We start from the raw sequence: 15,500 nt of genomic DNA, 5'->3' as shown, positions 1-15,500 counted from the left end.
AAAATGCTGAATAGCATTTGATTTGTGTCCACTAGGGGAAAGAAAGGAAGACAAAGACAAATCCTTCCCCCTAGCCCTAAAAAAGATCAAATATCAAATAACTAAATTAATTAGAAGCAGAGATAGGCCAGCGTAAACTAGTAAATGGAGTGATTTGTCATAATTAGTATACGATGGAAAAGAGTCTACTTAAAGATATTTTAGAGAGCTATCAGGGTTCAGTGAAACTTCAATCCCAATTACTTCTCTGACTTTTCTGTATACAAATTATGTCCATGTTATTCTAATTACTCTGTATCTTTCTTCAAAATGCCTATCCTAATTATAATCTTATCTGTTTCTTCCTCTGGATTTTAAGCTCTGAGGCTGTGTTCTCTACTTTCTATCCAGTGCCTGGCACTCATTCACATCTGTAATATTTTCTTCTTTCAAAAATTGTCATAGTTAAACTGCTCTTAACTAATTATATCATAATCTGTATCATATGCATTTATCCTCTTCAGAAAGAAGAGGACTACCCTGAACACTACTTTTTAAAAAGTTCTGCACATCCTTTAAATGACAAAATTACAGAAATAGCAAACAGATGAGTGGTTGCCACAAGAGGTGAGAAGGAAGTCAGTATGGGTATAAAAGAGCAATCTGAGGAATCTGTGTGGTGTCAGAAATGTTCTGTATCTGAATGTATCAACATCAATAGGGTGGTTGTGGTATTTTACTATGGTTCACAAAATGTTACCATTGAAGGAAATTGTAAAGGGCACAGAAGATTTCTTCATTAATTCTTACGCCAGAATTATTGAGAGGAGCTCTGAAAATTACAGGTGCTGAGATCTGCCCCTTCCCATTCTGAGAATGCTTTAATTTTTTAGGGGTTGGACCTGAGAACCTATAAACCAGATTCTCAAGTCTTGATCCCAGAGATTGTGATTCAGAAGGTTTGTGGTAAAGCCAGAAAAATCCATTCTTAAGTTTAAGTTATTGGTGTTTTTTTAAGTTCTCCAGATGATTCTGATATACAGCTAGGCTTAAAAACCTCTGAACTAGAGAACAGTAATTTTTTCTATATACTGTTTGAATGTAAACAATAGCTAGTTTGGTCATTATCATGGATTCCAAGTCCCTGGTGTCTGACTGAAGATATTTGCTGTATTTATAAAAGCCCAACTTAGATGCTTAACGTTATTTTCAGTCATATTTCTAACCTATTAAAGCAGTTCTAAAAACATGAAGAAGCCTAGGCCCCTGGACTGAGTCCTACTGGCCCCCATACTCTCCAGTACCACCCCCCAAACCTTAGAATCTGAGATATCATTGTTGCACTAAGAATAACTGTTTATTCACATGAAGCTCTGTACTTTATGCTTGTCCTCTACCCTGTTAATTCACTGCATACTAAAAATATTAAATCACTCATTTTTCAATCCATTACCCTAGCAGTCTATAACTATGTGCCTAAAAAAATTTTGTGACCTGATGCAATGGTTCTCAATCTTGGATGTCCTTTGGAATAATCACCCTAACTAGAACAGTAACGTAGCCCTATTTAGTATAACACAGAAGTCCTACATAGCATAACACAGAAAACTGGTTTCAGAAAGTTTGTGGTGGCTTCAGGGAATCTATATTTGTAAGATAAAAAACAAAACTCTACAGATTCTGGACAAAAAATTAAACACTGACTCATGGTTTTTTCCATCTTTATCCTCTGGCTCAAATGATACACTAACGACAAACTAGTCTAAATCGGCTATTTCTAAAAATATCAATTGCTCACAATGAAAAAGAAAGAATTTATAACCAGGGTCAAGACAATGAATGTCAGAGAGCTATTAGCTCAGAATCTTGCATTAAGTAAGACCTATGCTGCTTAATGTTTCTGAACCTTCAGTTTCTCAGCTATAAAGAGGGAGCTACAAAACAAAGGAGTTGTATTGAATCAGTGTTTCGTAAAACTGGGTTTCCAGAGTCAGTCATATGGTTCCACAGAGTCAGGAGGAAAGCCGAACAGAAGTGCAAGCAAAACAAAGTGAAAGGGGGCTCTTCCTTTATCTGCTTGTGCATATACATAAATATGTATACTTACATCGATAATGCATTTCATGACTAATGTATTTCATGACTAATGACTGTTAGGAATTTCCATGTATTCCTTAAGGGAACTAGATTGGGAACCAGATTCTTAAAATTTTATCAGTATGTCTGCTTGCTATAATAAAGTACTAAATAAGGTCAAAACTTCAACTCCCAAAGGAAAAGACCCATGTTCACACTGTAATTCTAACTCTGAATAACCACTTCAATGACAACCCACTAAAATAAGGCAAGCAAGAATGGATGACTTAGTGAAAACCATAGGCTCTAAAGAAAAACTTTGGTGTGCATACAATTCCTAAGAGGCAAACATTAACATAGTAAGTTTTTAAACATTTAAGGAGCATTTACTGTTTGACTTCATCTGTGGTCAAGGGGCACTGCTATTTTTCAATTTCTAATACATAAAATCAGTTTCTAATAAGTTATGCAAGTTTCACAATTTTTCCCCAACAATTTCCTCACACAACAGAGAAAATTTCAACTGAAATTCTCCATAACTTTTCCATGTTTCAACATTTTAGGATGTTACAGGAGTTTACTATGAGAATTCAAATATATAATTAAATAGAATAAATTCAATTAACTGAAATAATTACCAAATGTGGTCTTTTCAACAGCATTTCCAATTTACTAAGGACTGATTCCTTAAGTGAACTCATGTTGAAAACCATTCTAAAACTGGTCATCACTCTTTTCTCCCTATGTAATGGTGTAATAGTGTTCTTTTAAAAGGTAACTCTCTGACAATCATAATACTGCCTTCAAGTAATTTTCAAAAATCATGCTTTCCCACACATATGGAAATAAAAAGGATCTGAAGCATCCCAGAATTCAAACAAAAGTTAAGATTTTTAATAAATCACTATGACATTTCCTTTTTCTACTATAGCACAGAGAAATACAATAGAAATCCAATTAACTGGAATCTTGGTAACTGTAACTTTACAATAAATGAAAGTTTATAGGAATTTAAAAGTAGAAAGTATAAATTAAATCAGTATTCTTACTTAATGCTGATACATTGATGGATGCGACAAAAAGTCTCAAATATGAAGAGACGGGCATTTTCAATGAAATCCTCAAGACAAGCCACCAAGAAGAAATCATTCACTAGTACCTATATGAATAAAATATAAGAGGAAAAAATTATAAGTGCCGATGAGCAATTTTAAAAATTTGTCTCAAATACGTTCTTTGTTCTTTACTCATTATTCCTTTCACTACAACTCTCTCATCTAATATCACAGGTTCTACTTCATAGTACTTTTTAGAACATTATATTCAAGTCTCTAAAAATGCAAATAAGAAGAAAATGAATGCTACAAGAAAAAGAGCTAAAACCTACGTTTCCTTGTTCCACTGATGACCTGAACAACCTTACAACAAAGCAGCTTTGTCCTGTCATTAATCTATAGAAATGCTCTGTAGATAACGTATTTCCAGCTTTTTAACGTAGATATGGACTAAAGATATGCATACTTCTGTGATAATAAGTAGACTGGAAAGCCACAGGAGAAAAAAATTCAAAGGGTGACATCTATTTCACAGATGTATCATAATTAAAAGACAATATTTTAACTTCAAGAACAGCAACCAAGTGCCCCACTGCCTGGCATGGCCTAGATACTTAGTATTACAATAAACACCAATATTTAATAATGTCGCATTTGATTGCATGTACACAAGTTGTTACAAACTTTGTTCAATGTTTGAAAATCATCTCTAAAGGCATACTTACTTACAGATTTGGTAAATGCATTTAACAAGTAATTCTTAGTTTTTCAAAACTTGAAAACTAACTTACTAAGAAAAAAGACTGTAAGCCCAAGTTTTTCAGATGCTCTGACAGTACCTTAGTTTCTGCCAGCTAACAGAAGACACTAGTTTAAAAATTCACTCTTAGCTTGACTGATTTATAGCAAATGTTAAAATACAATCGTAAGAAAAATTTCAAATTAGGCCTGCTTATGTAACAAGCTGGAACCACAACTGTGATGTAAAACTTGATATTATCTTGCTTATACAAATAAAGCATTTCACATATTTTTATTCATTCAGGATAAGACATGAAATTATGTGTGAATTTATAAAGCCCTTAATGTTTTAACCAACTGTTAACAAAAGGGGTAGACACATGGTAATAACATTAAAAATGTCTTTGACCCAACACATTTCTAGACAGTCTGCCATTTTAAGATTAATAAACATTTCTGACATAATTAATAAAACTGTTAGGTTAATTCTTATAATACCCCCAAATTAAAGAATTATTAATCTGTAAGCAAAAATTTATACTTACTGATTCACATTCCCTTAGCTTTTTCTGAGCCCCATCAAAGTCAAAATTAACATATAAGCATTCAACAAATTCTGTAATTGGGTCTTTATACGTGTATGACTCCTGTAAAATTAAGTCAAAGGTTAAGCTGGATTTGATTCAACACCGTTTAGTAGTAGACTGCCCCCAATCTTCCTATTTTCTCCTCCCTTACCATTAGTTTCTAACAAATTACCAAGTACTACCTTCTCAAAGCAATTGCTTACATTCTAATTCAAGGCCACACCTTAACATTATGATGCCTTCTAAACCAAGTTCTCTAAATGGTCATCCTAGAACCATTCCAAAAGCTTTCAGATTCTTCTTCTGCCAAAAGTCTCCCTTAGTCAATGAACAGTGATGAACTTCTCCAAGTAACAGTGTATTCATATTTTGATGAATAAAACTGCCTTTATCTAAATTATTCTTAGATAAAATAAATATTTAAGTTTTTTTTGAACCCACAGTTAGTTATTGTTGAGAAATTCACTTAAAACCAAGCAGTAGTGCTACAGCTTTAGCACAACATGGGTACTATTAAAATTATGTAAAGATTAACTACTCTGGTATTATGTAGGTAGTGTCCTTCAAAAAAGAATCCAGGCTCCAGATCTCCTTTACTCTTTGCAGTAAGAGCAACACTAATACACAACGTATATTAAGTATCCAACTAGCAGGGAGCAGTATTCACTCATGCTACATCTACCATAAATATATCTTGAACTGAAAGGCAGCATGTGCTCATTTGGGGCTCTTTTCTTTTCATGTATACTTTCCTCCTACTTTTTAAAAGATTTTTAGCCTGATAGCTAAATTGATAGCTCAGTTGGTAAAGAATCCGCCTGCAATGCAGGAGACCCCTGGGTTGGAAAGATCCCCTGAAGAATTGAAAGGTGACCCACTCCAGTATTCTGGCCTGGAGAATTCCATGGACTGTATAGGCCATGGGGTTGAGAAGAGTCGGAGACGACTGAGCAACTTTCACTCTTTTCACTGTAAGATCTAAGAGTCCTACTTCTTCAAGAAAAAGAGGTTAAAGTTAGGCATATTTTAAAAATCAATACAGATTTTACTTTTTACCTGCTGAATAACTTTGACCAGATCTTTCAGCACCTGCCGGCGTTTTCGAACATCTTTGTTGGTTATGACTGCTGTGGTCAAATAGCGGAGAATATGTGGACACATCGTTTGAATTGCATTAAGATACCTAAATAAAAACATGCAATTTACTTAATAACTTACCAAGTTTCTCTAGATCTATAATCATCTGTGATTTAAAGAAAACACTTGAGCAGCCCATCAGACAGCACTGTTTCAGTAACCAAGGATTGTAAAAAATTACCAATGAGTATTATTAGGGCCATCTTCACCAAGAAAAAGTTTAAATGGTAAGAATGCTAGCTGGTATTTCTCAATTTGGAGTGAGATGAGAGACTCACTTAAGAGGTAAATATTACCTCTATTACCACTGCTGAGTAAAAGGATTTTGAAAGGCTCTTATATAAGCCATCAGTCTGTTTCAAAAGATTTCATTTACCTGTAAGAACAAATGTATGAAAAGCTATGTGCAAAACACTCCTCATAATTAAGAGAATCAGGCGCTTACACAAACTGAATTAAAACCAATTAATTTCAGCGGATGGAAGACTGGAAACTATTCTGATGACCAGCAGCTGACCACCCTGGTCATTCGGTATTTATCCTGTATTTCTTCTGCTCAATTTCCTTTTACAGCTCCCTAATTTTTATCCAGTAAGAACCTCTGAGCACCAGGTTGGAAATATTTGTCAATAAAGTCCATTTCTCTTAGTTCAATCTTCAAGCTCCAAGGTACCCATCCAGCTCTATCTCCCAGCACACCACTGACTGCCTCCTGCCTTCCTCACTTCTTAAAGCTCACTCCACTGCTCTCCCAAACACATCCCTCTGAAAGTTAAATTCTAGCCATTCTTCAAGGTCCAGCAGAGAAACCTGATCTCCCAAGTTCTCCCAGATTGTAATGTTAATAAATCTCTATACTTTGTCATATTGTAGATACCCCATAAAATGTTTGAACTCATCAGAGGACCCTACAATCTGATAATAACCTAACATTTAGATAAAATCTAGTTCCACTTAGTCCTCTTTAAATTCCCTCTAAACAAGGCAAGCTATACAAATAATCAACATTAACTCAAGAACAAAACAATTTCTAAGAAAAGATAACTAAATAAATCAGCTAAAAGCTTCATTATCTGAAAAATTAAGTATGAGTTTCAGGCAGAAAATTTTAAATGCAATGTTGTTGTTCAGTACAAGTGACTGCCTCAATACTCTTACCAGAGACATGGTGTATAGGAGAGCATGATTGGTTTTCTTAATCAGATTTGAAGTAGGTAGTTTTAGTAGACATTTATGGAACTCATTCATAGATTTATTCATACAAGATTAAAGTTTATTTTATATGATGGTAACCCACCCCCTTTACTTATCCTTTCTCTGTATTATTGCATCATGTATAATTTCACTGTTTTTATTGGAAAATGATGTCCTTAAGAAATCATCTCTCTCTGTGAGTATACAGCTGGGTTAGAAAATTATTGTGAAGGACCAGATAATGAATATTTTAGGTTTTGAAGGTCAAGAAGCAAGTCTCAGAATATTAATCAGGTACCTATATAAAAATAAAACAAATTTCTAAAATATTCTATTATAAAAACTCAAAATATAATAGCTGACTACAAATATTCATAATTCAAGTCTACTAATAAAAATAGTAAAATTCCCTTAATAGGGTAACTTTGCTTATTGGGTTCAAATTTAGAGATCCCTATTAAAATTTATTACAAACGTTTGTTAATGCTAATCTGTAACGAGATTTTACATATTTAACCCGACAATGATTTTTTAATGTATGCGGGTACTACCAAACATTGGTATCAATGATAAGACTTTAATTTAGCGTATATATCACTTGGGGAAGGCTTTTTAAGAATTCTGTTAAGATCTTTTGATATTGCCTTTTAGCTATCATTACATTGCAAATAAATCACTTCTATTTCAATTGCACAGTTAGATGGATTTTCATACACAGAAATTTCCTTTGTACTTACAATGAGATCTAAAACTTTTTTGAAATGTAACTTGAGCTTAAAAAATGTATCTGCTACAAATCTGTGTGGGAATGAAGGTCTCATTTCTTCTTTAAACTTTTGAAAGAACAGGAAAGGTTAAAGCAGCTAGACATTACTTAGGATTCATACTATGTTATTCATCATCAAATGCCTGCTGCAGTGTAACCCTGCATATAAGTACTGTTCAGATTTATAATTTTAGGTTGAACTAAGAAACATTAAGTCTATAGCAAAACATAACTTCCAGAGCCATCCAGGGCTTGCTCATAGTGGTTGAGGGCAATTTTTTGTTTAAGAAAATTTCCACCTTACTCCAACCTAGAAAAAGTCACAATAAAACTTTGCCACTGCAAAGCCATTTTATCATTGTGGTACTAGGGAAAGTCAAGATGTTCTATCGATCAAACAAAAATTCAGGGACCATGAACAGTTAAGCCCACAACAGAAAATGAAGTTGACTGTTGACGCTAATGATTTAATAATACACCATGGATTCACGAATCTTCCACAAAATACATGGAAATGTTTAGTGCAATGGATAACTATAGGCTTTCAACACCTCACATTTTCACAAGCTTTGTAAATTTGTCCAATAATAACCAATTTTTTCCCCCACATATATCTGCCACCAATATTTTTAACACAGTTAGCAGGTAACTTCAGGTTGTACTAAATTAATGTTTTCTTAACTCTGAAAATATTTTCAACTGTAGTTGTTCCATAAACTATTCATAAAGGCATGTTCTTCAGACACTTCAAATCCAACAGTGATTCCTCAAACCAACTAGCCATATTGATAAATATCTATCAACAAAATCTAAGAAATCACTAAAAAATCATATGCTTTATTTTTTAATTGACTATTGATGTGCTCCCAATATCTTCAATTCTGAGGAACAGCTCTCAGTAGAAGGCTGTAAGTTTTAAACCAATTTTTTTTTTCTGGACAGATTTTTTTGGCTGCTGCAACTGAACATAACTAGTAAAATGGCTTTCCTTACTTGGTTAACAAAAGAGCTGTTCAGAAACATACTTTAGTTGTAGCCTCATTTTCCTTAATTTTGTGAGGAAACTCTGCTGCAGTATTGTTTTAAATTTCCTAATTTTTCTGAGAGCTGCTCTGTTATCAGTTGGGAATACTGTAATGAGAGCTTACGGCCTAGTTATATGGATGAACACTGTACACTTTCAGCACATCTACACGGTCAGTTCAATGCTTTGCTTTCTAATTTGAAACAAAATATTTCCACTGTATTGTGCCTTAAAATTTAAGCACATCTGAAATCCACTTTTCTCCTGTCGACATGATGAGTATGCACTGGTAAAATGTTGCCGTGTAGTGATATACCTGACACTTGAAAAGGGCCAGGCGCTAGGACAGCATCACTGGGATTCAAGGAGCACTGAGCAGCAGTGAAGCCAGGCGAGTGCAACAACGTATGACCACCTCTGTCACAACAATTCCACTCTGCCGTTACTGTCCGAAAGCAGATACAGGTCATCTCTGTATCTCTCTATATCCATCTATCTCTACACATGCACAGATCACATAGATCAATATAGATCAATGAATGTGTGTTCCAATAAAAATTTATGGACATTAAAACTCTAATTTCATAATTTTCATATCACAAAATATTATTTTTTTCCCAGCCATTTAAAATGCAAAAGTCATTCTCAGATTGCAGGCCACGAGAAAAAAAGCAATGGGCCACAATCTTTAGCTCGTGGTCCATAGCTTTTGGTATACAGCATTACCACAGCAGACTTCCAAACAAAGCAGGGAATTCCTACCTGCTAGGAAAGAAGTGATCCTGTCTATGTCTGGGTGTAAGTTATCTATACTGATCAGTACAAAAAGGAAGGGAGTGAGGATTAAGGGTGATTCTGGGCAAGTCATCTTAGTTTATACTCCTGTAGGATCAGTAATCATATGATTTAGTTCAAATATAAAAAAGCCATAGATATCGCTGTTTAATAGCCTGCCAGTAACCACTGTGCTCTTCTGTTTTACTTCTCTATCATTCACCTCCTTTCTTATCAATCAAAATTTAAAAGTCAAATCAATTTTCATCTTCTTCTAACTTCTCCAGGTCTCACTGGTATCATAAATTGCACATCTATATGTAGTTAAATATGTTCTTAAGCTACTTGTGTTATTTGTTTGAATTATAAACTATGTAAGAAAGGAGCCTATACCTTCTCTATTTTTGAAATCTAACTTAAAACTATTTTTCCTTTAAATAAGAGGTTCAGTATTTATTGTGCTCTGAAGTGCAATTTCAGGATGGTCAAATAAGAAAGTTTATTCTTTTTCTAGCACAACCGTGTTCTAATTGTATAATTTTATGGAAGTATTCTTACAGTATTTTTTGATTGTAAGTCAGAACGTTTAGTAATCAAAGGATAAGACAAAATAAACCACCAAATAAAATTCTCCTCTCAAACATGCTTATAATCTAGTTAGAGTGATAAGGCAATTTTAAGTTTTTTTTTAGAAAGACATTAATTAAACCAAGTATAAGGCAGGCACAATATACAGGACCTTATGTAGGAAGTAAACCTGAGCTGGATCTTGAAAAACAGGCAGGCTTTGAATTGGTACAAAAAAGAAGAAAAGGGTATTTCCAGAAAGGCTAAACTTATTATAACTGCAGAGGATGGATTTTTAGAGATCATCCTAAGCTAAAGCAAGTAAAATACTTGCATAAAAAAGTTTTCTTGTCAGGAACAATTAGGAAGTTTCAGAAAAATAATGGCAGATGGTAAGTGAGGACAAATTCTGGACACAATCTAGTTGACTGTTAACAGTAAAACCTGAAATTTCTTAGGAAATATACTTTTTTTATTTAGAAAACTAATCAAACATTCTTTTGCTAACTGGACTTTAAATCTTTTTTTACAAATGGAGAGTAATGAGAGCATTGTATTACATATGCATTCTTCTTACTAATAGCATCTACGTTTGGTGGCAAAGCCTCATCTCTAATAACCTACGAACACTGTTCCAGCTTACACTTGATACCTTATCTTATATATTATATTACATTTAAAAGTTCAACATTTTTCAAACGTGTAAATCATCTCCATTTTAGATTCAGAATAAATTATGGCAGAAATGATAATGTAAATGATGTGAGAGACTCAACCAGCACTGGCATCGAAACTTTCACTTCAAGGACAAAAGTATAAATCATCATCACAGCACTTTTTGTATTTGAAAAAAGCCTGAAATCACAATCTATATAAACTCAATGAACCACATTAAACTGTATTCCTGTGAATACTGGAGTGGGTTGCCATTTCCTTCTCCAGGGGATCTTCCTGACCCAGGGATCGAACCCAGGTCTCCTACATTGCAGGCAGACACTTTAACCTCTGCACCACCAAGGAAGCCCTTATTCCTGTGCTATTAGAAATTAGAAACAGAAAAATATGATACTTTCTCCATTAATACCTACTATATATCAATGACAATTGAAAAAGACACACTGACTGTAGAGACACAAATGCAAATTACACACTACTTACTAAAACCTACTCAAAGAATATGCAGTCTAGGAAAATGAATGAAACAATAATCTGTCAAGCCAACTGGGAGTTTTCTCACATGAAAAAGTTATAATCAGGCAAAAATGGGAATATGTCATTAAGACATTACTAATAAGGAAGAAAATATGATGGCAACCTGACCCTATGGCAAGTGAAGATGATAAGCACCGTATTTTAGAGAAATTTTAAAGTTGTAATACTGAGTTGGGAGGATGAAAATGTTTAACATTTACTAATACATTGCTAATTTTACTTTCACTGACTTTGTTTTTCTGTACTTTTAATCAAGGTTTTAAAAGTTGAACAAGTATTCAAGGCTATTAACTAATTTCTGAGTGCTGCTGTGGCAGGTATTTCATAATTATCAATACTTAATCTCTTTGATTCAGTTATTTATAAAACTTTTAATAATGCCCAGTTTTACTGTATTTTTGTCCAGGAAGCACACGCTATGAAATTTCTAGTTTTTAAAAACTTATTCAGAGAATTTTTAATGGCATAAGGTCTTTTTTATACATGAAACCATGGAAATACAAATGAAAGCATTAAGCCCACTTACAGAATATAGCTTCATAATTAACTGTCTTAATTCTAAGTTGTTATTTTAATTATATTTCTATAACCATGAACCTTTATCTTACTTTAAAATTTAAAAAACAAATCTATTTTTTGCATTGTTTTCCTTTATAAGTTTGATTTTTTATCTTCAGCAAAGCTTTCTGCTATCTCAACTACTACCTTTATATTTCTAGTACTTATAATAAATGATTCTACTAAGGAATTAAATATAGTTTTAATTATATAAAAGCCATAAGGTTGTCAGGAATGAATCTATACTATTTCCCCTTGATCTGTATTATAGAATTTTTAGTGGGTTTCAATATTTTTACTTTTCTTGTTTACTTTATTTAAACTGTTTTTAAAATCAGCTCAATAATATTCGTCTCTGGATACACATGTAACTATAAAAACTATAGGAGAGTGAGTCTACCCATAAGTAGTAGCGTGGAAGGCCAATTCACCCGTAAGGAGTAGTGTGGAAGGCCAATTCACCCGTAAGTAGTAGTGTGGAAGGCCAATTCACCCATAAGTAGTAGCGTGGAAGGCCAATACCTAGGGATCCCTATGACTTTGTACAAGAAAACCTGTCCTTATAACCCACCTGCTAGGTATCAAGATTAGAGCCAGATATTACAGTATCCAATGTCTGAATAAAACTTGCTCATTTAGGGAAGGTTCATACTTCCACTCATGACTTTAGAGATATTAATAAATTCATAAGACAATCTTACAGGTTTATCATTCAGAAGGGAGGCAAAATACTACATGACAATTTTATTTTTAATCTCTCCTCATTTGAATGCATGACTGATTAATCTCCATAAATACTGAGAACTATATCCTTAATTTTTGAATTTGAAATTCTTACAAAACATCTTTTTTCATAAGATGCATGGATAGTTTAAAATTAAAGATAGGTAGTACTCATCAATTTAGTAAGAGAAAACTATCATTATCAGGAAGACTTGAGAACTTGATAAAAAATATTTAAATCAACACTAGGGACCGGGAAAGAAAGAAGATGGGAGCAAATGGAGAGGCAGTGATCTGAAACAGAATCATAAAAAGAGAAGTACAGAAAAAACCAAATCTTGGAAAAGCCCACTCAAATATTTAGGGTGACATACACACCAAAACATGTTCCTGACCTGGATCCTGGATAGACCTAGCGACAAAAATATTGTGGAAATGGATATGTTAATCTGATCGTGCTATTAAACATTCTAGTCACATAAATTAATATTCTATCCTGATTCCAAGTATTCATAAAGAAATCTTCTGTACTCTGTAACTTCCTATATAAATATTAAACCTATAGGGTCAGAACAATCTGGTCAATGTTTCATGTTCTTAGTTCCTCTTAGCACTTCTCATAGCAAATGATGGCATGTTGGTTTTATACATCAGTTTTTTTGAGGTTGGTTCAGCTTTTTTCTTTGCAAATAAATGCCTAAAATACTACCAAATAAAGTTGTGGGCTTCCTATATCAAAAGTCAGAAAAAAATATAACATCCTTGTACGATCTTACTTTAGTACACAGTGACTTTCCTTTTTTAACCTTTTCTAAGAGCTTATTTAATGCAACAAATGTACTATAACTTAACTTTCTAGATTACAATCTATTATTACATACAGCAAAGTGTATCCAACTATAAAATTCTGGGGGCTTCCCTGGTGCATCAGCTGGTAAAGAATCTGCCTGCAATGCAGAAGACCTGGGTTTGATCCCTGGGTTGGGAAGATCCCCTGGAGAAGGGAAAGGCTACTCATTCCAGTATCTGGCCTGGAGAACTCCATGGACTGTATAGTTCCTAGGGTTGCAAAGAGTCGGACAAGACTGAGCAACCTTCAATTTCCTACAAAGAGGGTTTCTTTAAGGAGGAACAGCAGCTCAGATAGAAACAAGCTTTTATGCCCGCTTTAGCGACTATTGTGAATCTAGATGGCATACCTGAATGCTATAATCTCTAATAAAATAAATAACTGTAAACCATGTAAGTTATAAAAAATTTTCTCTTTTGTAATTTACATTTAAAATTTAATGCTGGAATCATACTCTGTCTTCTACCTCACTTAATGCCATGTAGTTTTTGCTTTTTCAAGGAAAGATCAAAATAATTTCCTGTTACAAAAACTTCCTTGCCTGTGTTCAGTTTTAACAAACTGGACTAGTGTATCATGATACAAAGGCTTCCCTTGTGGCTCAGCTGGTAAAGAATCCGCCTGCAATGCAGGAGACCTGGGTTTGATCCCCGGGTTTGGAAGATCACCTGGAGAAGGGAAAATCTACCCACTCCAGTATTATGGGCTGGAGAATTCCATGGACTGTATAGTCTATGGGGTCACAAAGAGTCGGACACAACTGAGTAACTTTCACTATCATGCAAATACTGACTAAATACACTAACACTGAACTTAAGTTATAATATTAATACAGAAAATAGGCCAAGCAGATTTCTGATAAAAGTGCTTCTATTTGCCAGATTTAGGGGAATATTTAGCATTTAATGCAGAAAACACAATTTATACCATTTAAAACTGGCTCCCTGTTTCTACATTTAAAAATTACTGGCACTTCTTGGTTGGCAAATATTTTTCATCTTTATCACCACCAATAACAATTTCTCTTAAATTTAAAGTTTAGATGTTCATGTTAACAACTTAACTGAAGAACTCAAATATTTCAGTCTTAAAAATCTTAATAAACTGAGCATTTAGAGAACATGGTTACTAACGTGATCAGTTTAGATGATTATATTTCATCAACTTATGCAAAAATATTGCTAGAGTACTACTGCCTTATTTTTAAAACTTAGAAAATCACACAAAAAATACAGGTTGTTCAATATTCACTGATTTTATATTAAAAGGGTATTACACCATAAATTCCTAAACTATACTTCTGTAAAGTAAATACACATTTTAGAAAAAAATTAAAATTTTAATTTGACAGACAACAATAAGCAGAAATCAAGTGAAACGTATTAGGATCTCTATCTTAATTTAGGTTAAAAATAACAGAAATATGGCTCAAAGTATTTACGTGTGATTTAGCCAACAATGCAGTTAGTAAGTCATACCTAGAAACAAAAGTTAATGAAATCTTGGGTTAAATTAATAAAAGTATATGCACTGGTCACTGAAGCTAATACTGCCACTGCTTTCTATAAAGCTTAGATATTCTAGAATAAGCTTTCCATTTTAAACATCCAGATTTTTTAAAGGCTATGGATAAACTGGTGGTTATCTAAGAACAGCAGCCATAATACTAAAGAACGTAACCAACTACATTACTTGATAAAACCAGATATATTTAGCTTGAAGGAAAGAAAAATAAGGAAAATTATCTTCAGGTATCTGAAATATTTTCATAAAGTAAGTCTTGTTTTCTGTTGCTCCAACCAAAATATTAAGAAATAACAGGCAGAAGATTCAGAGGCATTTATCTCAAATGGAAGAATAAATTTTAAAAATGACTTCTACCTAATGATAGAACAGTATAGTTCACAAAGCAGTGTACTTCTTGTTACCAAAAGCTGGATGATAGAGCAAAGATGATATAAAAGGGATTCTTGGGATGTATTATCTTCCTTCCAAATAATACAGCCTAAAAGCCTTCTAATTCTGAAACTTTCATGGAAGTATGAATTACCTGGATTCTTGTTACATAGAAGATTCTATTCAGGTCTTCTAGGATAAGGCCTGAGATTCTGCAAAATACTGATGCTGGTGGCCCAGGGACCACACTTAAAGAGCACTTTAAAGGGCTCAGAATGTACTTTTATCAAATAATTTACTTAAGAGTTATATGTAAGCTTTTTCCATGAACAAGCACATCTACCACATGAAGAAGGGAAAA

General features: G+C 33.5%; 1 protein-coding gene across 1 annotated transcript in view; it reads right to left on the bottom strand.

Annotated features, from left to right (window-relative positions):
- EIF3E (eukaryotic translation initiation factor 3 subunit E) overlaps positions 1 to 15,500 on the bottom strand; it is a 47,937-nt gene that overhangs the window by 12,948 nt on the left and 19,489 nt on the right. The window contains exons 8-10 of the mRNA XM_040262139.1: positions 5,495 to 5,621; positions 4,397 to 4,498; positions 3,105 to 3,214 (exon numbers count right to left, since the gene is read on the bottom strand). Of these exons, the coding sequence (XP_040118073.1) occupies positions 3,105 to 3,214; positions 4,397 to 4,498; positions 5,495 to 5,621 (339 nt within the window). The remainder of the gene's footprint in view (positions 1 to 3,104; positions 3,215 to 4,396; positions 4,499 to 5,494; positions 5,622 to 15,500) is intronic.

Source organism: Oryx dammah, unplaced genomic scaffold (assembly GCF_014754425.2).
Source record: "Oryx dammah isolate SB20612 unplaced genomic scaffold, SCBI_Odam_1.1 HiC_scaffold_19, whole genome shotgun sequence".
Lineage (NCBI taxonomy): Eukaryota > Metazoa > Chordata > Mammalia > Artiodactyla > Bovidae > Oryx > Oryx dammah.
The sequence above is the reverse complement of the archived record's forward strand: the minus strand, read 5'-3'. Positions and strand labels throughout refer to the sequence as shown.